General features: G+C 34.1%; 2 protein-coding genes and 1 non-coding gene across 3 annotated transcripts; 2 read left to right on the top strand and 1 right to left on the bottom strand.

The window, feature by feature from the left end:
* Positions 1-3173: 3173 nt before the first annotated feature.
* Positions 3174-4146, bottom strand: LOC146926500 (uncharacterized). Its single transcript, XM_085706919.1, has 2 exons — positions 4065-4146; positions 3174-3979 (listed from the first exon to the last, which is right to left on the bottom strand). The coding sequence occupies exons 1-2, from the start codon at positions 4144-4146 to the stop codon at positions 3174-3176; spliced, it is 888 nt and encodes a 295-aa protein (XP_085563045.1).
* A 2692-nt stretch (positions 4147-6838) lies between these two features.
* On the top strand, positions 6839-10047 carry LOC146926499 (receptor-like protein 7). The gene is given in 2 exon segments (XM_085758828.1): positions 6839-9226; positions 9229-10047. Coding segments are annotated over 2 exon segments (3051 nt in total). The 5' UTR covers positions 6839-6850; the 3' UTR covers positions 9904-10047.
* An 11772-nt stretch (positions 10048-21819) lies between these two features.
* LOC146926498 (small nucleolar RNA R71) lies at positions 21820-21926 on the top strand. The gene has a single exon (XR_015009212.1). It is a non-coding gene; the product is annotated as a small nucleolar RNA R71 (small nucleolar RNA).
* Positions 21927-23449: the final 1523 nt, after the last annotated feature.

Below are 23449 nucleotides of genomic sequence, written 5' to 3'. Positions count from 1 at the left end.
TGTAGTGGTCTAAAACATCCTAATCAGATAAATGAGTTCTTTCACAAGCAAGAGAATTGTATAATATTCCTTATGCTAGAATATTCCACTTGCTGTCATTTAGTTTTTGTGCATGCTCTCAATAACTATTTTTTCTTCTTCTGTTTTCCCTAATTTGATGGACCTTGAGTTTATGATTTTGTACTGTAAGATGATATATAAGAAATAAGGCATGAAATATTTTTATGGGTATTTTTATTTATAGCGTCTCTTTCTCTCGTAAATTTGGAGGTATACTCACCTGTAATCCTGACAGATCACACCTTTTTATTTATGGCCTGTAATCCTGACAGATCACACCTTTTTATTTATGGCCTGCAATCCTGACAGATCACACCTTTTTGGCACCACCTCACCTGTAATAATAAATTTATAATTTATGTTGAAATTGGTAAAGTACGTTGAAAACACCACAAATTAAACATCATCAAGATTGAAATAGAAGACTTTGTTCACTTTAAGTGTACGACTTGATCTTTTTGCATGGATCAAATAGAAGATAATTTTGATCTTTTTGTATGATGTAGGTACGAAAAAGCTGGAAAAGGCTAGTTTTTAATCGTGTTTACTATTTTTAAGCTCGAAGATAATTTTATCTTTTTACAGTGTAAGATATAGGGTTAATAGTGTTTTCCCCTCTATAAAATAGACCATTTCCGATTTACCTCCTAGGAACTTTTTGGTTTTGAATCAGTTCTTTTAAAAATAATATTCCAGAATACCTCCCTAATAGGCCATTTTTAGAAGAAAAAAAAAAATTCTTGAATTTTTGTTTTTAAATGGCCTATTAGGGGGGTATTTTGGATTTTTTTTTTAAATGACTGATTCCAAACCAAAAATTTCATAGGGGTAAACCAGAAATGACCTATTTTACAGGGGAAAACACTATTAACCCTATAAAGAATATGTTTATCTATCAAAAGCTTGTATTCGTCACGTCATTGATGCAAATTACTAATAATGCTCGTGTTGCCCTAACCATAATAATGACAAGATTGAACACGACATGGTTTTGTTTGCGAGTTTGGAGGGGAAGGAAGGGTAGAGTTTGAAAAAAATGGAATAAGTAAGTGGACGAAATAGAGGACATTGGATGGAGGGGTTTGGGGGGCTTATTTTTCTTTAAAATATAAAACTCTTCTCATTTGGGCTTTGTTTGAGAGTTTTGAGGGGAGGGGAGGGGAAGGGAAGAAAGGGAAGGGAGAAAGGAGGGAAAACCTTCCCCTTGTTTGGGAGTTAAAGAAACCAACAAGGAAAGGAGATGGAGGGCTTATGTGATAATTTTACTATTTTACCATTTTTTCTCTTAAAATTAATACATTGTGTTATACTTGTAATTTATCTTGTAAATTATAATTGAAAATTTGAATTATTATGAGCACAAAATTGTCAATTTGTATGTTTAACCCCCAAAACCCCCCAATTTGGAGGAACTTTAAAGGCTTAATTGCATGTTTGGTCCCTTATGTTTATTTTAGTTTTCAAGTTGGTCCCTTACGTTTTGAAAGTTTCAAGTTGGTCCCTTACGTTTTAAAAGTTTTCAAGTTGGTCCCTTATGTTTTGAAAGTTTCAAGTTGGTCCCTTATGTTTATTTTAGTTTTCAAGTTGGTCCCTTATGTTTATTTTAGTTTTCAAGTCGGTCCAAAACATAAGGGACCAACTTGAAAACTAAAATAAACATAAGGGACCAACTTGAAAACTAAAATAAACATAAGGGACTAACTTGAAACTTTCAAAACGTAAGGGACCAACTTGAAAACTAAAATAAACGTATGGGAACAACTTGAAACTTTCAAAACATAAGGGACCAACTTGAAAACTAAAATAAACATAAGGGACCAAACATGCAATTAAGCCAACTTTAAAATTGGACAAATGAAGCCCTTCAAAACCCTCCAAAACCTTTCCATGTTTTTTTAAAACTCCCAAACAAGGATTTACCTCTTCACAAGCCTTTCCTTCCCATCCTCTCCCCTCCAAAACCCAACTCGCAAACAAAGTGGGGAACTAAAAAAATTGTATTGGAGAATGTCTTGGAGCGTTTTAAAAGGGTTTATATGAATTGTTCAAATTTAATATATGTTGTTATAATATTCTTAAAATTAAAAATATATTAATCATAAACATTAATTTTATCACTCTCTAAAAAACTATTCTTTCAAAAAATGTGAATAAGGGTAAATGAGTAATAACCCCAAAGAATGTAAATGTCCAAACAGGGCACGTAGACATAGTTAAAGTACCACAATCTTTTGTTGATTCAATGATTGTGTGCAATTACGATGAAAACAATAATCTAAACTTGGACACGGTGGGGTGCTAATCAACAAGGATATGACAATATACATGTATTGAATATAAATGATATGAATGTGCAAAATTGAAGGTTGGACAAATTGATACATATTATTGTTGCTAATCAAGTGCAATTGAATGTAAATAAATTTTTTGAGCAAGAACTCAACATGTTAGGTCGGGATGGTGGATATGAAAATCAAAGATATTTTGATCACTTCTCTTTTATAGGATTGAGTCCAAAAAAAAAATGAAATTTTCAAGGTAATTAAAGTTCCTAAACTTACAGTTTCTTGGGTGAAAGTGGAGAATCACCTATTGAACATGATGCGAGATATATGACAAAATCAAGAGAGCTTGTTCATGATGAAGGACAGAAAATGAAACACTTCCCCAGATCATTAACTAAGAATACTTTTTCTTACTTAAAATGCGAGATAATTCCTAATTCAGTTTAAAATTGGTGCCAATTGGAATGGTATTTCCATCATCAATTCAATGTCAAGAGGTGTCTTCAGGGTTCGAATCCTGACCACCACAAAAAAAAAAATTCAATGTCAAGAGGGAAATACAACAAATTTGTCGATGATTATTTTTTGCTAGACTTAGACAAATGAGAGTTAAGAGTTTTACATCTATCTATCTTAAAAATAGAGATGGTCAAAATGGCTCCTAGTGGATTAGAATTCCACATTAGAAAGAAGTTAATCATCATTTGATTGATCTAACATAACTTAGGAAAAAAGTTCGACAAATTGAACAAAAAAGGGAAGAGAAAAAAGGAAGAACAATCAATTCTTTAAAAAGAGAGAATTATTATTTTATTTTTTTGAAGAAATTCATTGCTTTTCATTAGCTATCAAATGTAGGATACATGACGGTACATCATCATAGACTTGGAAGCTAGCATGAGATGGGGCTACCCTAGCTAATTCATAAGTGACTCCATTGGATTGCCTCCTATTGAACTCGACATGAGAGTTCTGAAAATTACAACCAAACAACTTCCTACAAGCCTGAATAATACAACCTAGTTCACTACTCTCAACTAGGTTTAAATTAAAACGTTCAACAGGCTTGGAGTCCAAAGCAAAATCAACATGATTATAGTGAAAATCAGCCACCCATTGTAGCACTATGTGAAGTCCAGCAACCTCGCCGACATCAACATCACAAAGAGGAGATAAACAATCCGTCTTAGCCATGACAAACTCACCCTGATCATCACGGATACATATGCCAATACCTACCATATTCAGAGAGTCAGAAAAAGAGGCATCAATATTACATTTGTACCTACCATATGTCGGCTTCGTCCACTCAATGACATGACCATAAATAACACTGTTCGGCTGAGCATGATTGTCAGTAGCTTTATGCGATCTGACTTCTTGGGCGGTTATCCAATCATCTAAGAGATGCCGAGCCCGTTCAACAACCTGCATACATGTTTCATTCTGTCGTTGCCACAATTTTAAATTTCTAAGCTTCCAAAGGCTCCACATGATCGTCACAAATAACTCTTTTTGAGTAGAAGGCAGCTGGTCAAGAAGGGAAAATATCAAAGCATCCATGTTATAATTTTGACGGAGAGTTATATCAATAATATCCAATAAGTTAACCTCCCGCCAAGCTTGCATTGCACCTGGACATTCTAATAAGACATGAATACTATCTTCATATATAATTAATTTCACACAAAAGAGGACTTTGTGTTGAGAGGGAACAACCGTCTTTAACCCAGGGAGCACCGAACAAAGGAATACTAGCACCAGAACCAATTCTCCATCTAGCACCCTGTTTAACCACCATTTTAGAATTGAATATACTTCGCCGTACATAACTGGGATTAGCTCCAAGCCTAGAACTCAAAAAATCACATTGAGGGAAGTAGCGTGCCTTAAATAAACGAGACACAAGACTAGTGTTATCATGAGTATAAGGTTGATATGACATAATTAAAATACAATTCCCCTTACACATGCCAAGCTCTATTCTCGTAAAAGAAAAATTGAATCCTATTAACAATAAAATTTACACATTCGACATAACCAAGACCTTTAAATACAATTAATTTCACAACATGTTTGACCATGTCACTAACAACTGTCAACATTTCAGAAACTTATTTCAAAACTCTTTGATGGAAAGAAAGTCAAATGTTGCTGACAAGCCGAAACACGACATGAAGTTCATACAAATTTTTTTGAACAAGAGATTGATGATGATGTTTAGGGTGCTTTCACTTTACCTTATAATTTTGGTTGTTGTTGTTGCAAGAAAACCTACCATTACGTTATTCGTTGATCTTATTATGCATGATTACTATAAAAATTGTGATTTTTTCAATGAGAAAACGAATTTCATCCATATATATGATTAAGGAGTTCCTAATTAGTTTGTAAACCAACAGGTCTTAAAAGGTTGCAATCACATGCGGTGGAGGATAAGAAGAAGAAGATGGTTGTCAATAAGAAGAAAGAAAAAAGGATGGTTGTCTCAAAAGTTGTCATAAAATGATCGTACAAATAACACGTGATGAAGATGTTAGAATAAGAGAGGGTGGAAATCAGGGGCGTAGCCCTTCACTGGCAAGGGGTAGCCTTGGCTACCCCAAAAAACATATTAATCTGTAATTGGTTGGTATAAATTTATATTCGGCTACCCTAAATAATAAACATTGAGCCACCCCAAGCAAATTCAGTTGCCGAAAACTAGCATAAACAAATTAAATAAACATTGAGTTTCTTGCAAATAACCTATTTGTATACATTGGAAAAGACATTATTAATCTATTTAGTAAATGGTCAATTATGGATAAAATATGCTTCTTGAAATGCATTTTATCCAACTTTTTTAAATAGCTATTGTCAATTTTTATCCTTTGGTGTTGCTTTAATTTACATTTCATATAAGTAAAAATTATTGTCATTTTTTTCATCTATTGATTAATTTTCGGATTAAATTTGTTTTTAGTTTTTACAACACTTGCAATTTTTGAGTTATGTTTCTAAGATTTTGTTTGATTTTATTCCTTAATTTTTTGTTAGAGATTAAATACAAGCTAAAAACACTTTTTTTTTGTTTGTAAAATTTTAAAAAATTGAGACAAAATTGAATAATTTTTTGTAAGGACTAAACCTAAAAAATTATAATCTATGGGACTAAAAACATTTTTATCCTTAAATTTAATATATTCGTTTTTAAAATATTTTATTGTTCCTTTATATTTGGCCCCTGCATAAAATTTTTGCTAGCTTCGCCGCTGGTGGAAATTTTTTAAGAGAGGATAAGAAGTTTTTCAAGAGATGATGCATCACTACAATGCTTGTTTAAACACATGTTTCTTTCTTCTTCTTTTTTTTCTTTTTTCCGGATGGTTTTGAATTTAGATGATATGATATGACATTTGCTTCTTCCTTTTTGTGACATACTTTCTGCCATAGATAGTTTTGTTGAATGCAATTTTGTTGGCTTTTTCAAGAGAAAGATGCTATTTTGACCAATTGATAATGCTACAAAAAAACTTATCATTACATTAGCCATGCCTGCTTTACACGTTCCTTACGAAAGTGTTTCTCATTAAGTCAATATGATTTATATTTCTATCTCTTCAGACGGAAATGAATATTTTTTATTTATCAAATCTAATCAAAATAGTTTTTTTACTCAAAGCATATAAGTCATTTATATTGTACCAAAAAAAAAAAAGAAAAAAAACCATTTTTTTAACAAAATAATTTTTAAGAAAAGTTTACACAAACATAAATTGAATAACTTGAAACATTAAACATTAATTCTTGCTTAAAAAAGTGATTTTATGTCTAGATCATTTAAGCAAACATACTCATATAACCGTTTTAATTTGCTAATAGTTTTTTTATGGCAAATGAAAATTGAACTATTTTTTTTGGTGTAAACCGAGTATCCTCTGCGCGTAACCTAATCACTCGAGCATTGTGGGATCTAAATGGACGACAAGTTCTCCCTAAGAGCTTTAACGCAGCTGCATGCCCAAGACTGAATTCGAACTAGAATATTGGTTAAGCTAGAAGAAACCCATTCCATCTCATCTAAACGCCCTTAGATGTCTTTGGGTTTTCAATTTGTGTTTTATTGGCGAGGGATATAAATTTACACGTTTGTTTCTCGTTAAAGCTCCTGTAAAAAAATAAAGTTAAATGGTGATGTATTGAAACACAATATTCTAATTCCTTTTGCACTCATTTAGTAAATGATAATTTATTTTGCCTAAAATAAGTTGGTAATTTATTTTGACAATGCTAGTTGTTGATTGAAATTACAATATTTGATATATTGCCATTCAAGAGTTGAAAAGTCACCGCTAATATTACCTCATAGAAAAATGTGGTCATGTTCCACGAAATTTCTCTTAATACTTTTAGCCTGTTTTACAATGCAAAACACATGCAGCTTGTGTTGTGTATGCATATTTCTGAAACTTATATAACAAACCATTTGTGCTGTAGTTGTCACACAGAGTAATTAACCAACAATGAGATCAATTACATTACTTTCATTGTTTTCCTTCCTTTTCTGCTACTACTGCATTTTTTTCACTTTCCAAACATCTCTTGCCTCTGCCAAATGTCTTGAGGATCAACAATCATTGTTGCTCCAATTAAAAAACAATCTCACATTTGATCATGAAGATTCCACCAAACTAATATTGTGGAATAAAACCACTGCTTGCTGCAATTGGAGTGGTGTTACTTGTGACAACGAGGGATATGTTATTGGCCTTGACCTTAGTGACGAAGACATCAATGGTGGATTTAACGATTCAAGTAGTCTTTTCAGTCTCCAACATCTCCAAAAACTGAACTTGGGTAATAATAGTTTCAATTCTCTGATTCCATCAGGATTCAACAAATTGGAGAAGTTGACTTATCTGAATTTGTCATATGCTGGATTTCAGGGGGAGATTCCAATTGAGATTTCCCAGCTTACAAGGTTGGTTACTCTTGATCTCTCTTTCCCTTTCTACCATTTCGATTTCAATCTACTTTTTAACCAGTTTTACTCATTTGCATCACCACCAAAACTTAAAATCACAAATCTACAAAAGCTTATAAAAAATCTCACCAATATTAAGCAACTATATCTAGATGGTATAATTATAACATCTCCGGGACATGAATGGAGCAATGCTTTGTTACCTCTGCGTCACTTGAAAGAGTTGAGCATGTATAACTGTAGTCTATCAGGACCCCTTGATTCTTCCCTTTCCAAACTAGAGAACCTATCAGTCATTATTCTTGGTGAGAACAACTTTTCATCCCCAGTGCCACAAACATTTGTCAATCTTCAAAATTGTGGATTGACTGGTACATTTCCACAAAAGATCTTTCAAATTAGAACATTGTCAGTTATTGACTTATCTGACAACCCCAATCTCCATGGTTATTTTCCAGACAACTCACTTAGTAAATCTTTTCATAGCATTATAGTGAGTAACACAAGCTTCTCTGGAGCACTTCCACACACTATTGGTAACATGATAAACTTATTCCTATTGGATCTTTCTTACTGTCAACTATATGGAACACTTCCCAATTCACTGTTAAACCTCACACACCTTAACCACCTAGATCTTTCTGATAATGATTTAAGTGGTTCAATTCACAATTCATTGTCAAACCTCACACACCTTAACTACCTAGACCTTTCTGATAATGATTTAAGTGGTTCAATTCCTTCATACCTTTTTACATTCCCATTATTGAAACACCTTGATTTAAGTAGCAATAATATATCAGGGCCTTTTCAAACATCTATCTTCCAGCTCCGTTCACTTTCTTTCCTTTCTCTTTCCTCTAACAAGTTGAATGGGTCACTACAACTAGATGAGCTTTTGAAGCTTAGAAATTTAACTGATTTAGACCTTTCATACAACAACATATCAATCAATGAGAATGATGCAAATGCTAATCAGACTGCCTTTCCCAAACTTGAAACTATATATTTGGCATCCTGCAACTTGCAAACTTTCCCTAGATTCTTGAGAAATCAATCAACATTGGAATATCTTGACCTTTCAGCTAACCAAATTCAAGGAGTTGCGCCCAATTGGATTTGGAAACTACAAAGTCTTCAAAGGCTTGATATTTCACACAATTTTCTCACAGAGTTGGAAGGTTCTTTGCAAAATATTACTTCCAACCTTGATATGCTTGACCTTCATAACAACCAACTTCAAGGATCAATACCTCTTTTTCCTAAATATGTTAATTATTTGGATTACTCAACCAACAAATTTTCTGTTATCCCACATGATATTGGTAATTACCTGTCTTCCACAAAGTTTCTATCTCTTTCAAATAATAGTTTACAAGGAAGCATCCCTCATTCCCTCTGCAAAGCTTCAAATCTTGAAGTTCTTGATATTTCCTTCAACAACATTTCTGGGACAATTTCTCCATGTTTAATGACATTGTTTGGTACCCTCGAGGCATTAAATTTGAGGAATAACAATCTAAATGGCACTATACCAGATATGTTTCCAACTTCTTGTGTTATAAACACTTTGAACTTCCATGGAAATCTCTTACATGGGCCAATTCCCATGTCTCTCTCCCACTGCTCATCATTAAAGGTATTGGACATTGGATCAAATCAAGTTGTTGGTGGTTTTCCATGCTTTTTGAAAAACATACCAACACTCAGTGTCTTGGTATTGCGGAACAACAGATTGCATGGTTCCATAGAATGTTCACATTCACTAGAAAATAAGCCTTGGAAAATGATGCAAATTGTTGACATTGCTTTCAACAATTTCAAAGGAAAAATACCAGAAAAATATTTCACTGCATGGGAAAGAATGATGCATGATGAAAATGATTCTAAATCAGCCTTGGAGAGGATGTCTACTCATATTACCAAGATAGTGTGACAGTTTCCAATAAAGGTCAACAAATTAAGTATGATAAAATTCTAACAATCTTTACAGCCATTGATTTCTCATCCAATCATTTTGAAGGACCAATACCGGAGGTGCTAATGAAATTTAAAGCACTCCTTGTTCTCAACTTTTCACACAATGCTCTCTCTGGTGAAATCCCATCTTCTATAGGGAACTTGACACAATTAGAATCATTGGACCTCTCAAAGAACTATTTGGTTGGTGAAATTCCTGTGCAACTTGCAAGCATGTCATTCCTTTCTTATTTGAATCTCTCCTTCAATCATTTGGTTGGAAAGATCCCAACAGGTACTCAACTTCAGTCATTTCCGGCTTCTTCATTTGAAGGGAATAATGGGTTGTATGGACCTCCGTTGAATGAAACACCAAATGGTAAAAGGCAGAATGAGCTGCCCTTACAGCCAACATGTGAAAGGTTAGCTTGTTCAATTGACTGGAATTTTTTAAGCGTGGAGTTGGGATTTGTTTTTGGGCTTGGAATGATCATTGGTCCCCTCTTGTTTTGGAAGAAATGGAGAGTAAGTTATTGGAAACTCGTAGACAAAGTTCTCTGTATGATTTTCCAGAGGATGCATTTTGAATATGCAACTGATAGAGGACAGACATACAGAATTTTAAGGTGGTGATACCTTTAGTGCTAGGGATTGTGATAATTATTAATATAATGTTTTCTATTTCCATTTAAGTTGTACTTTGTGTGTGATGATATGCATTATAACTTTGAAGAAACATTCTATAAAGTTTAAATAAAACAATGTCATTTAGAATTATGGTGATAGTGTTTCATTCAAAATAGAAATATATAAGTTGATTTATAACTATACACATCATAGTCAAACTGGAAATAAAAAAAAAGGCTTATAAATAAAAAAAGAATAACTTTACTTCCTATTTGGTAAAATAATTGTTTAATTTGGTTTTCTGATTGTCAGCTAGATATTGATACCATTTGACATAAACATTCATATCATCATCAACCTAATGATATACTTTTTTAGTTTTTAGATTTGTAAATTATGACATCCAGTTATTATGTTTTAGATTTTGAAGGTCTAACCCAATCCCTGTGATTTCCAGTTTTGTTCTTCCAAATTTGTAAAGGCAAAATGAACATAATTATTACACTAATGCAAGCTTTATCCATCATAATAGTATATGAGGGTTGATATACATCTATATAATATAAATTTACGGCCGATTTCATAGCCCTTTATGGAAATGTTTTTTCTCCTCCTATTCTTATGACACGTGGCACTCTCATCTTATTCTTTTTTCAAATACTCTCACCACATTCATCCTCACAAAATACTCTCACCACATTCATCCTCACAAATTTGTATTTATTGTTTATGTATAAAAGGAAGTTTTACAATTTCAAATTCTAATATGCTTCAAATTTCAAATCAAACATTTCCTATTCATTCAAAAAATACAAATTCCAAATTATTGTTGATTTATTTTGTGAAAACGTATGCTTTATATTTGTAAAAATAATTAAATGTTTTCTCTTTCTGCTAAACGTTTCGTATTTTAGAAATACAAATACAAAAGGAAGTTTTACAATTTCAAATTCTAATATGCTTTTTTTGAATAATCAAATAATTTAAATTAATATATTTGAATTCAGATGTTAAAATAAAACAAGTAATATCTAATTAAAATACGATTAATGAAATAATTATTTAAATATCAAAGAGATGAAATAATTGATATATGTCAAATAATAAAAATATGATTTGATTTGTCAAAAAAAAATGATTTGATAAAAGTGTAACTTTTTAAAATAATTTAATTAGATTTGGTAGTAACCATTAATTTGTTATATAATTTAACTAGATACATTTTACTTGGTACCCAAAAAAATAATATTTGGTTATTTTGTTAAGGTCATGTATGATACAAATATTTACTAGACTAAAAAGTATACGTTATTTTTGTCAAAGGATAAATTCCACCACAATTAAATTTTTTAATAAAACGCCGATTACCGCCAAAAAAAAAAGAGGACGTAAACCCCATGTTTTTCTTATTAGATATTTCTATTTTTGGTAGAATCATGTAATTTAATTTTGGTTGAAATACAAAAGGAAAAATATTAAATGCTATTAAATTGGTTCCTCTTTTTTTTTTAACGTAAATTGAGTCCTCTTTTTTTGTCAATAATATAAATTGATTCTATTTAATGGTCTTGCTAAAATAAACGTTGAACCTTCACTAAAAAAATAAAGTAAGCCTTAAACCAAAAAAAAAAATTAGGAATTGCTTAATAGCTAAATAAAATAATATTTCAAGACCTTTCCTCTAAAATCGCAAAAACCGTTGAACAGATTTCACCAAAAAAAATTTAATGAATTTCGTTCAATTGTTCAATGTTTTGTTTTATGAAAGAAAAAGAAAATTGGATACTTTATTTTAGGACAGAAAAAGATTGGAATTGGAGGTATTTAATTTGAATTGAAAACGTATCATTAGAGAATATCAAAAATATGATTTCAGTTGATTCTATTTAGTGGACCTGCTCTAAAAAAAATAAGCCTTAAACAAAAAAAAACCGGAATTGCTTAATAGATAAAAAAGTTACTTTCTTAATTTCCGATAATCTAAACTCTCAAATAATAATTTTGAATGATAATGATTTTTTGTGCTGACCCTCCAGTTTCTATGGAAGGTCTATGATAGTATGGAGTTTGACCTGAGTCTAAGTAAAATTTAACCAATAATGGTCTCACAATAATTTCAAAAATCAATTGACTCATTAAACAAAAGAAGCTATTGGTTTAAGACAAAACATAATTGCTATGAGCAGATCTTTTGAGCATTTAATTGCAGACACATATACTCAATAGATATTATATTTTTGGTATAATATCAAAGGAGTAATTCGCTTTTTATCATTTACAAATAAGGATTACGGATTCAATCTCACATGGTCCAATACATGGTAATATTTATAAGTTTTATACAAGTAAGTATAAAATGCCTAAAAAAAAAAACAAGAATAATTATTATTTTTCGATAATCATTAAGAATAATAAATGACAAATTTTATCAATTTTTTTAATAAAAAAACGAAAATAACTAAAGGATTCACATCTACCACTGCTTGTAATGATTATTTTTTTTTTAGAAATATTCATAATGAACTTGTGGACAATTGTCATGTGTAGACATTCAAGGATTTATTAGTAAATCATATGTATATTGGCTACAATAATATGGTGTGTACCACTTTCTTATCGTGTTGTGTTGTTGGTGTAAATATTTATTCTTTGGAAAAGCATTTTAAGAATCTCAAGTTCTATATATGGTCTTCGTTGTTCACCATCAAACAATAAAGATTTGTTTTCAAACTGATGAAGAAATACAAATATTCAAAAGGACCATAAAAAAAACAAATGATATTAATGTAATAAAAAATTTCTAAATCATTCATCACATTTTAATATTAATGAAGATATTCTCCTTAATGAGGGGCTGTGTTTATATATATATATATATATATATATATATATATATATATATATATATATATTTCGTTAATGAGAATCACATTTTAAAAAATTTCTAAATCATTAATCACATTTTAATATTAATGAAGATATTCTCCTTAATGACTACTTTACTCCTATACAGGTAATGCGAATCACATTATTTAAATGATTTAATTTTGTTTAAATCGATTTAATATCATTAATAAAATACCTTAGATATTTAATGGAGAAATAAAGGAGAATCACGTGATTTTAATGCATTAATCACATATAAACTGGTTTTAATCTTTACAGATATTCGACTTACTTGAGACTTTTTTATCAGTGTTTTATTAAATAAATTTTATACAAACATAATTTTAAGTGTATATAAAAAATTATTAAATTTTGAGATATTTGACTTTGATAAGAAGTTCGTACGAGTGTTTAACAAATTTTATACAAATATAATTTTAAACATATATAAAAAAGTTTTTTTTTGAATGTATATATAAAAAAGTTTTAGAAATCTTAATTTTTTTTTGACAAAAGAAATCTTAATTAAGAAACCCAAATATAAACATATATAAAGAGAAATGCAAGCTACTTATAGAAGTTTGTATGAGTGTTTAACAAATTTGGAACATATATGCTTATGAAAGTTATATTTTCTTATATTTATAGAGAATTAAATTTTTGCTTATATGCTTTAGCAAATTTAGGTCTGACTCTTAATGATGATACTAACTACAATAGCATCTCTGCCCAAATTAGTGAGTATTCTGTTGGAAACAAGTTTGGTTTATCAAACTTTAGATTCTTAAATTTCTGAGAGTTTTGGTTTGGTCTCTCCTCTTTTTCTATTGCATATATTTTTTATTTAATATATTTTGGTGAGGTGATACTCTAATTGCCCACTTTTGGTTTAAAAATAAAAATTATTGAAGACGGTATAAATCCCATTAATATTATTGATATACTAAATAACATATTCCATTTTTCAAACAATGAATAAAAAATACAGCCTAGCAAAATCAATGCAAATATTTTGCTACCACAATATAGCGTTTTAAAATTGGTCTTTCAACTATCAATGATAATTTTCGGTAAACCATCATACGCATAATCGACCCATGGTTTGGGCAAAATGTATGTTATTTGTATCACATTCATTTTGAGGTGTAATATGGACCTCTAAAAATGATGTGTGGATAAAGAAGTTAGTACAAGAGAGTAAGATCAGTTTTGGAACATGGAATATAGACACTCTTATAGAAAAATATATTGAAATAGTTGGTGCTATGACTAGAAGGAAGATTATTGTACGTGAAATTAGATAGTTCAAGGTTTAAGAATTGGTACACTAACAAAGTTAGATCGAGAAATGAGGTAGACATTATAATGAATACAAAATCAAAGAAGGATAATGTACATGTAAAAAAGATAGGACATCATATCATATCTATACAATTTATAGTGTAACAGTACGTCTTTAGTGTTACAAGTTAGACAGACAAATAGGGTAGACATTATTGTTGGTGAGGAATGAAAGAACGATATTATAGATGTGAAAAGGATAGGAGATCATATTCCTAAAAAGTGTAGTGGAACAATACATCTTTAATATCATGAAATTAAGTGGGTGGATGAAAGGGCGAAAGAATTAGATAGTTCAAGGTTTTAGAATTGGTACACTAATAAAGTTAGAACGAGAAATGAGGTAGACATCATAGTGAATAAGGAATCAAAGAAGGATGTTGTATATGTAAAGAGGATAGGACATCATATCATAGTTATACAATTTATAGTGTAACAATACGTCTTTAGTGTTATAAGTTAGACCGACAAATAGGGTAGACATTATTGTTGATGAGGAATGAAAGAAGGATATTATAGATGTGAAAAGGATAGAAGATCATATCATATTCCTAAAAGTTATAGTGGAACAATACATCTTTAATATCATTAGTGCTTATGCACCCTGGGCAGGGTTAAAAAAAATTTAAAAGTAAATTTTGGGATGATTTAGGAGGCTTAATTCTAAATATACCACTAGGAGAAAATATTTTTCTACGAGGGAACCTAAATGTGAATGTAGGGAGTGTTTTGAAGGCTTGAATAGGGGTATGATCTAAGGGAGATATATGCGGATGGTAAATTCATATACAAGGGTCGGGTGCAATAATCATGAGGTCGAGGTGTACACTAGGTTGCCTTAATCAAAGACCAAACCCAGCAAAGTACCACGACAAACCGTGTGGTGCTGCCTACACGAGAGTACCTCTGTCTCACAACCTAATGCCCACAAAGATCCTCTAAAAAATCGCAGCTGCACAGCAGCAAAGCTGCACTACAATAGGATGAAATACCTGCAATGATAGAATTCTGGCAAGTGCACCAAATACTATCGAAGTAGTAAAAATATCGATCCCACGAGGACTGTTTTTAACTTCAATAATTCAATTGCGTTATAAAAATAGGATGTATAAAGGTTTATTTTAGTTTGCCACTAGGCAGTAGATTTGGTTTGATTTTAAGAAATCAAATAAAAGAAATAGGTTTGATTAAGAAAATATGGAGAGAGATGAGATCAGGTCTTCGAATCCTCTATGTTTCCCCTAATTGGTTACTGCACCTATTATTACTAATGATTCTCTAGTTTCACGATAGTTAACAAATTAGCCCTAATCAATCCCTTGAGTTAGGACCCTCTTTTTAAACTACAGCCCCTAATTCCTTAGGTGGTCTAATAATCATCAAAGGTTTAAGCACGTTAACCTAATATCACTAACAAACGATTATCCATTCCTAGACTAACCATGTTTATTAGAACAATTCAATTAGGTCTAAGTCGAAAGCTATGGTCAGTAGTCATTCGTTCTCAAAAAATCATGTTTATATTTGATCAGGATATAAAAAGCATTAAGAACAATTGAATTGAATGAAAACTAGAATATCATTAATAAGTAATAGAGTTTCACAGCAACATGTATCAATTAGGGTTACATAGATTCATCTCTGACCTAATCTCTGAGAGATTTAGCTACTCATAATCGAGTTTACAAATAGCATAATCAATGAAATAATTAAAACATACATGAATTGGTAAAAGGATGAAGAAATCGCCCTTCTAGCCGTCTCTGATGTCTCAAAATCGCACTTTGCTCTCCAAAATCGTAACCCCTGTTCTTCAGATTGAGTGCAGTATTTATAGAAGTCATGGGCCTGACCCGTCAAAATCGCGCCGCGCCTTGTTAATTGGCGTGCCGCGATTTCCCTCAAACAGGGAGGATGTAATTTTGCTTCAAAAATCGCAGCACGGCTTGAAATTGGCGTGGCGCGATTTCCTTCGAACAGACTTCAAATTTTAAGCTTTTTGCACTCCAGAACAGTATAAATTGCATGAGAACTCTATCAAAATGTCACAATAAGTCCCTAATATTACGTAATGACAGAATGTCATCACAACCCCAAACTTAAACCATTCCTTGTCCTCAAGGAATTTGCTTGCTACAGTGACAAACGACAGTAAAATAACAGTTACCTGACAAAACGATAGTACCCAAAAGTTCATTCTCCTTCTAGCTAAAGATGAGCTAGTTTGACTTGTTCGCATCCACCAATTCACAACTCCACACAACAATATGAAATAGGGTTCTACCAGTCGACATGCAGGTCTACATATTACCATACGCTTGAAAAGTTTCTAAACATCAATCAAAGTCAATATCATTACACACTTTTGAGGTCTTTAGGGTTATAACGGGGCTTAGGTGAAAGGTGGGATATATTTGGATAAGTAGGCTACACAAAATTTGAGTTAGGCATTCCTACGGAAATTAAAGCACAAAATTCAATCCTTCGATCATTCACCTTGTGGAAATACAATCAATGCAAAGGTACTAGAGAATATTTTTAACATTTAGGGACAATCGAGTTTGAAGTTACTCGGATTTTCAATGTTTTGTCCCTTTTTCATCATTCAATTTCTTTCCTTTTTTTTTTTGATACACCATTTTTATGTGTATATTTTGCATGACAATCTCATATTTCTTTTCATTTTTGTTCTCTAATTCTCTAGTACCCCCACCCCAAACTTAGTTGGTTGCAAATTCCAATAGCAACCCCAAACTTAATCTTTAGCAACATTCTACAATGCCTTAACTCAGAAATTCATTAAGGGACAAGTCCTAAAAGTCTCTAGGCTTGTAATGTAGTTTGTCACCGAACAAAAAGTTCTAATCCTACCGGCTCACAATTGGTTAAGAAAGGATAAATTCAACAAATTAAAACAGGGTAGGCTTCAAAAAGGCTCACAGGACCAAGCACTTTTGCCTCAGTGTGTAATTGACAAAGACCAATCAATAATAGAGAAACAATGCAAGTTCTAGAAATGTAGTTGCATGGAAAACTAATCTAAATATAAGTAAATTGAAAAACAAATTTGGCAATGAACCTTATGGCTGAGATTTCTGGGAGTATGTGACTACCTAGCAATGCCGTACACTTCGCCTTTGAATCAAGTCACCCCTCCTTTAGAACTTTTGGAATACCGTTTCATCAAACAACTGTTACTAAACTGGAATAGGTCACATGAAACAAAACAAATTCATTAATAATAAACAAGTGCAGGAGCAATTACAATAGGGAAATAAGTTCAATGGACTTCGACATAAAAAGAAAATAAAGAAAGTACATCAAAAGAAAAATGACTGAAAATAAAATACAAAGCAGAAAATGCTAATCCATCAGTAGATCAGCCCATGTTCACATCATCATCCGAGTGTCCAGCCCCCGGTGTCCTTAATCCTTCAAAGATGCCATCCCCTTGATCTTGCTCGGTGACATTGAAATCATCAGTGATTTCCCTCCTCATGCGCAGACCATACTCTTCTTGATGTGTAAAATATTGCTCCATGCGCTCACGGGAGCCTCCAAACCTCTCATAAGACCCACTAATCGGACCCATATGCAATTGAGCCTCCGCAGCAAACGCAGCTGAGAACCTAGGACGGTTCACCCACAGCTGGTCCGAAGTCTCATTCATCCAATTAGCTTGCACATGCATGAATTCCTCAAGCTTTGGATGAAGAGGAGCATAACCCCCTTGGCTACTACTCCCTCCTTGCTCCATTTGTTGTTGCCTTGCTGCCTCCCTCTCTCTCTCCTTCATATACCCTTCATATTTCTTAACAAACCCATCCATGACCGAGTCGGTGATCGGCTTCATATTGCTTGTGTTGAGATCACTATCATAAGCCGGCACCAACTGTTGCTCACACAACCAATTAATTAAGCTTCCATGTCCCAATTGTGTGGTGTTCCCGGTTGCTAGATCATGAAGACTATTGGCCAAGAGGCGGCCAATATCTATAGGGTGCCCCTTGATGATGGCATAGGCAGCAAGCACCCTCTTGAGAGGAATTTCAGAAGTGCAAGATGCACTCTCAAGAGTCTGGACCACATATGATACCCACGCCTTGGGTACCGGCAGCATCTCCGCATAAGTAAGCATCCGGGACTTTTTCCAAGTCGACCCAGGCCTACACATGGTGGTGATGATCTCATCAAAGGTATCCTCCGTAATAGCAAATCTCTCCCTCCTCAATTTTTCAACCCAACACTCCTCCGGTGCTTGAACATTCAGCCATGCGTTGAGAGCATCCGGGCTGAAATCAATGTACTTTCCTCGAACAAAAGATTGAAAGGGTGTATCGGACAACCTTGCATTTGCAAAGAATTCGACGATCACCGTCTTGTTGTTTGCCTCGTCGATCATCTCATTCAATCTCGTCCACCCCCTCCTTCTTAATTCAGACTCAAAGAAAGGATATTTCACTAGTTTTGTGAAATCAAACTTCCTTTCCCCTATAACTTCGAAACTCTTCATAGATTGATGGAACTCTTGGGCTTGGTCATTGATGAAATGGATGGCGTTTTCGGGTGGTTCGGATGCGGCACGAGGACGTTTGGATTTGCTTGTGGATGGCTTGGGGTTGGTGGCTTTCTTTGAGCGGGTGTTTCTTTGGTTGGAGGCCATTTGTGGTTTGGGAAGATGGTGAATGGAAAGTTTTGTGAAGTTTGGGAAAGTTTTGAATGATTGTGGTTTGATGGTGGATTGGATTGATGAATTTGTGATTGGAATGTTGGTTTGATGATGGTTAGGAAGTGAATATTGAGATGAAGATGAAGAGAATTCGTGAATGGGAGTTTAGGGAAGTTTTGGTAGAGAAAGGTAGGAAGAATGGAATGAAAATGATGATGAACAGTGAAGGATTTTATAGGCCTGTTTGGGCAAAATCGCGGCACGCCAAAATGCAAGGCGCGGCGCGATTTTGGGTTGTAACGGCTAGAAACGGCTAGTTTTGCAACGGTTGGTAGGTGGTGGGTTTATAACGGCTAGTTTTTGCAACGGTTGGGAAGCTTTGAAGCAAAATCGCGCTGCGGCCAAATACAAGGCGCGGCGCGATTTTATTAAAACAGGGGGTTAGGCTATCTGCTCTTGAAAATCGCGCTGCGGCCATATATAGGCGCGGCGCGATTTTGGTCAAACAGGGAGCATTCTTTGCTTCCTCAGGCCAAACATTTTGTTTTCTTGAAAAATGCCTGAGTTCCTTGAATTTTTGAAAAACTTTTGAGCAGAGAATCATGCAAGACATCAGTACCTTGCATGATTTTCTTGGCAAGAGGTATCTTTGAACAAATTTTTAAAACTTTCCTGCCTTGTATTAAAATAAAAGAAAAATATTTTTGTGTTTTTATTTTTTAAAGCAATAAAATCATACCTGAAAAATAAATAGTGGGTTGCCTCCCACTCATCGCTTCTTTACCGTCACTAGCTTGACTGATAACTATCCCTAAGGATCATTTGATGTGGCTCCCTCTTCATTGTTTGGGAGTCCTCCTTTACGGTACCGTTTCAGCTTTTGTTCCTTACCCTTGAAAGTTCCTTGTGCACCAGACTTCCTTAGGCCCACAGCTTCATCAACAGGCTTGTTTCTTGCCAACCCTTCGTCACAGTACCTCCTAATTCTTTCTAAAGTATCAGAGAGAGTTGAAAGCATACACCATCGAAAAGCAGCCGGCCCGTTACGCATCCCATAGGGAATCCTCTTATAAGCCAATTTACCACCTGGACCAGTGGTAGTGGTCTTTATTTCATTGTTACCAGTCGTTAATCCCCCATACTTGTTGTCACGGATGTCTCCTGATGATTGTTGTTTCATCTGTTCTTTGCTTACTTCCAGTTGCTTAACACCCTCTATCATTCCAACATCTTCAATCACTTCTTGTCTATCAATAGATTCCACACTTTCCACCTCCTTAGATTGAATAGGTTGAGATTCAAGGGTTTTATCTTCGACTGTTTCTTCCACAACGTCAATCCGGTAGCACTTGGGATTCTCATCTTGGTGCTTCATTGCCTCAAAGATATTGAAGACTACCTGCTCCTTATGAAACCTCAACATTAGCTCTCCACGTTCAACATCAATCAAAGCACGACCAGTTGCAAGGAAAGGTCTTCCTAGGATGAGTGGCATGTCTTCATCTTCAGCCATGTCTAGGACAACAAAATCTGCTGGAAATACCAAGTCATTAACCTTGACTAGCACATCTTCAAGTACACCGAAAGGATAAGAGATTGACCGATCAGCTAAAGTAATGGTCATTCTTGTTGGTTTTGGTTCCCCACACTTAAGCTTCTTCATCATTGAAAGAGGCATCAGATTTATACTTGCTCCCAAGTCACATAAAGCTCTTCCAATGTCTACCGGTCCAATGGAACAAGGGATAGTGAAAGCACCAGGATCCTTCAACTTAGGTGGCAGCTTCTTTTGAAGAATAGCACTACAATTTTCAGAAAGTGCTATGTTCTCATCATCCTTAGGCTTCCTTCGTTTAGTCAACAAGTCTTTCATGAACTTAGCATATAACGGCATTTGATCAAGAGCTTCGCCGAAAGGAATATTCACCTGAAGTTGTGAGAAAAGTTGCATGAACTTCTTGAATTGGCCTTCATCCTTTTCTTTCTTCTCTGAAAGGTGAGGGTATGGAAGCTTCATATATGATGGAATAACCTGTGGTTTGTCTCCATCTTTCAAAATTTGACTCTTCGACTTCCTCAAGATTGAATCTTCATCAATTAACTTCTCACTTTTTTCTCCATCTATTTTTTTCTTCCTTTCGTTTTCAACTACTCCATGATCATTTTCTTTTTCAACTCCACCCTCATCATTTTTTTCAACTACATCATCCTCCTCTACCTCAACTACATCATCAACCTTCTTTGGAGCTTTTGGAACTAAAGGTGTCAAAACTTTTTTGCTCCTCAATTCAATAGCATTACAAGACTCATTCTTAGGGTTATCTTTAGTGTTACCTGAGAATCCGCCTTTACTTTGTTCAGCCAATTGCTTAGCTAATTGCCCCAGTTGAGTTTCAAGCAGCTTCCTAGAAGCTTCATTGTTCTTTCTTTCAGCTTCTTGACTCTTCTTCATCTCTTCAAAGTTGCCTTGAGTCATCTTCATGAAGTTCATCATAGTTTCCTCAAGAGCTGATGGCTTCCTTTGTTGTTGTTGAGGAGGAGTGAGCATCTGAGAGTTCAAAGCATTGTTATTTGAGTAGCTTAGATTGGGATGCTTGTTGATGCCTGAATTGTAGTATTGATTCTGCCTTTGATAACCTCCCATGAAGTTAGCTTCTTCATTTGACCCTTCTGGAACACATTCACCGTTGGGATGTTCTTCACCACATAAGTCACACTTGATTGCAGCTACTTGTTGTTGTTTATGGGCCAAAGTGAAGCCTTGAAACTCCTTAGTTAGAGCTTCGATTTGTTTGTTCATAGCTACTTGGTTCGCAAGGATAGCAGTTTGTTCACTCACCCCAAACACTCCTCTTTCTTTCTTCTTAGCTTCAGCACGATACTCATTTCCAGCCATGTTTTCTATCAAAGCTTGGACTTCATGATCAGTTTTGCTCTTGAGACTACCTCCCGCGGAAGCATCTAAGAACATTCGAGTGTTTGGTGTTACCCCCTCAGTGAAGATTTGGAGGTATTGCTTCTCGGTGAATTCATGATTAGGGCATCTCTTGAGAAGCAAATTGAATCGCTCCCAAGCATCATACAATGATTCACCTTCTCCTTGCTTGAAGTTAGAGATCTCCATCTTCTTGTCCCAATACTTAGACATAGGGAAGTATTTCTCCAAGAACTTCAGCTCTAACTCTTCCCATGTTTGGACAGTCCCGTTTGGAATTGTTAGCAACCAATCTTTTGCTCTTCCCGTCAAGGTGAAAGGAAATAGCCTTAGCTTCTTTTGTGCTTCAGTCACGGTGGCTGGTTGCACACAAAACTCGCAGGTTTCAGCAAAACGGCTCAAGTGTTCATGAGGACTCATAGCTTCAGTCCCATCGAATTGCTTGTCCCTCAAACCGTTGAGGACAGTTGTCTTGATGTCGAAAGCTACAGGGTTAGCTGGTTGAAAAGTGTGGGTCAGTTGACCGCGATGAGTGGCTAACCCGTAGTCTCCTAGCTTAGGTCTCGGTGGTACAACTCCTTCTCCTTCCATAGTTGCAGATTTAGGAGAAGAGATTGTTTCAGATTCACTTGAGAGTTGCTCCGGTACTTGTTCTCGAACACCCGGTGGAACGGATTGAGCTAACCTTTGCGATCGGACAGCTTTCCGAAGTGCTCTAGCAGTTCTTTCAATTTCCGGATCGTACTCTAAGTCGTCCGAGCTCTGTTTACCTCGCATAAACAGCAAAATACCTTAGTAGCACTGCACAACGCAAAGTAATCAAGTGAATATGAAAACAGAAAAATAAAAAATTAAAAACAGAAAAATTAAATTGCAAAAACCCTAAATTATAACGTAATTGCCTTGTTGAAATAATTCAACAGTCCCCGGCAATGGCGCCAAAAACTTGATAGGCGATTGGCAAGTGCACCAAATACTATCGAAGTAGTAAAAATATCGATCCCACGAGGACTGTTTTTAACTTCAATAATTCAATTGCGTTATAAAAATAGGATGTATAAAGGTTTATTTTAGTTTGCCACTAGGCAGTAGATTTGGTTTGATTTTAAGAAATCAAATAAAAGAAATAGGTTTGATTAAGAAAATATGGAGAGAGATGAGATCAGGTCTTCGAATCCTCTATGTTTCCCCTAATTGGTTACTGCACCTATTATTACTAATGATTCTCTAGTTTCACGATAGTTAACAAATTAGCCCTAATCAATCCCTTGAGTTAGGACCCTCTTTTTAAACTACAGCCCCTAATTCCTTAGGTGGTCTAATAATCATCAAAGGTTTAAGCACGTTAACCTAATATCACTAACAAACGATTATCCATTCCTAGACTAACCATGTTTATTAGAACAATTCAATTAGGTCTAAGTCGAAAGCTATGGTCATTAGTCATTCGTTCTCACAAAATCATGTTTATATTTGATCAGGATATAAAAAGCATTAAGAACAATTGAATTGAATGAAAACTAGAATATCATTAATAAGTAATAGAGTTTCACAGCAACATGTATCAATTAGGGTTACATAGATTCATCTCTGACCTAATCTCTGAGAGATTTAGCTACTCATAATCGAGTTTGCAAATAGCATAATCAATGAAATAATTAAAACATACATGAATTGGTAAAAGGATGAAGAAATCGCCCTTCTAGCCGTCTCTGATGTCT

This window comes from Medicago sativa, chromosome 4 (genome assembly GCF_051527215.1).
Source record: "Medicago sativa cultivar Bolivia chromosome 4, Bolivia_mono, whole genome shotgun sequence".
NCBI classification, from domain to species: Eukaryota; Viridiplantae; Streptophyta; class Magnoliopsida; order Fabales; family Fabaceae; genus Medicago; species Medicago sativa.
This window is presented reverse-complemented; position numbering and strand designations above follow the sequence as displayed.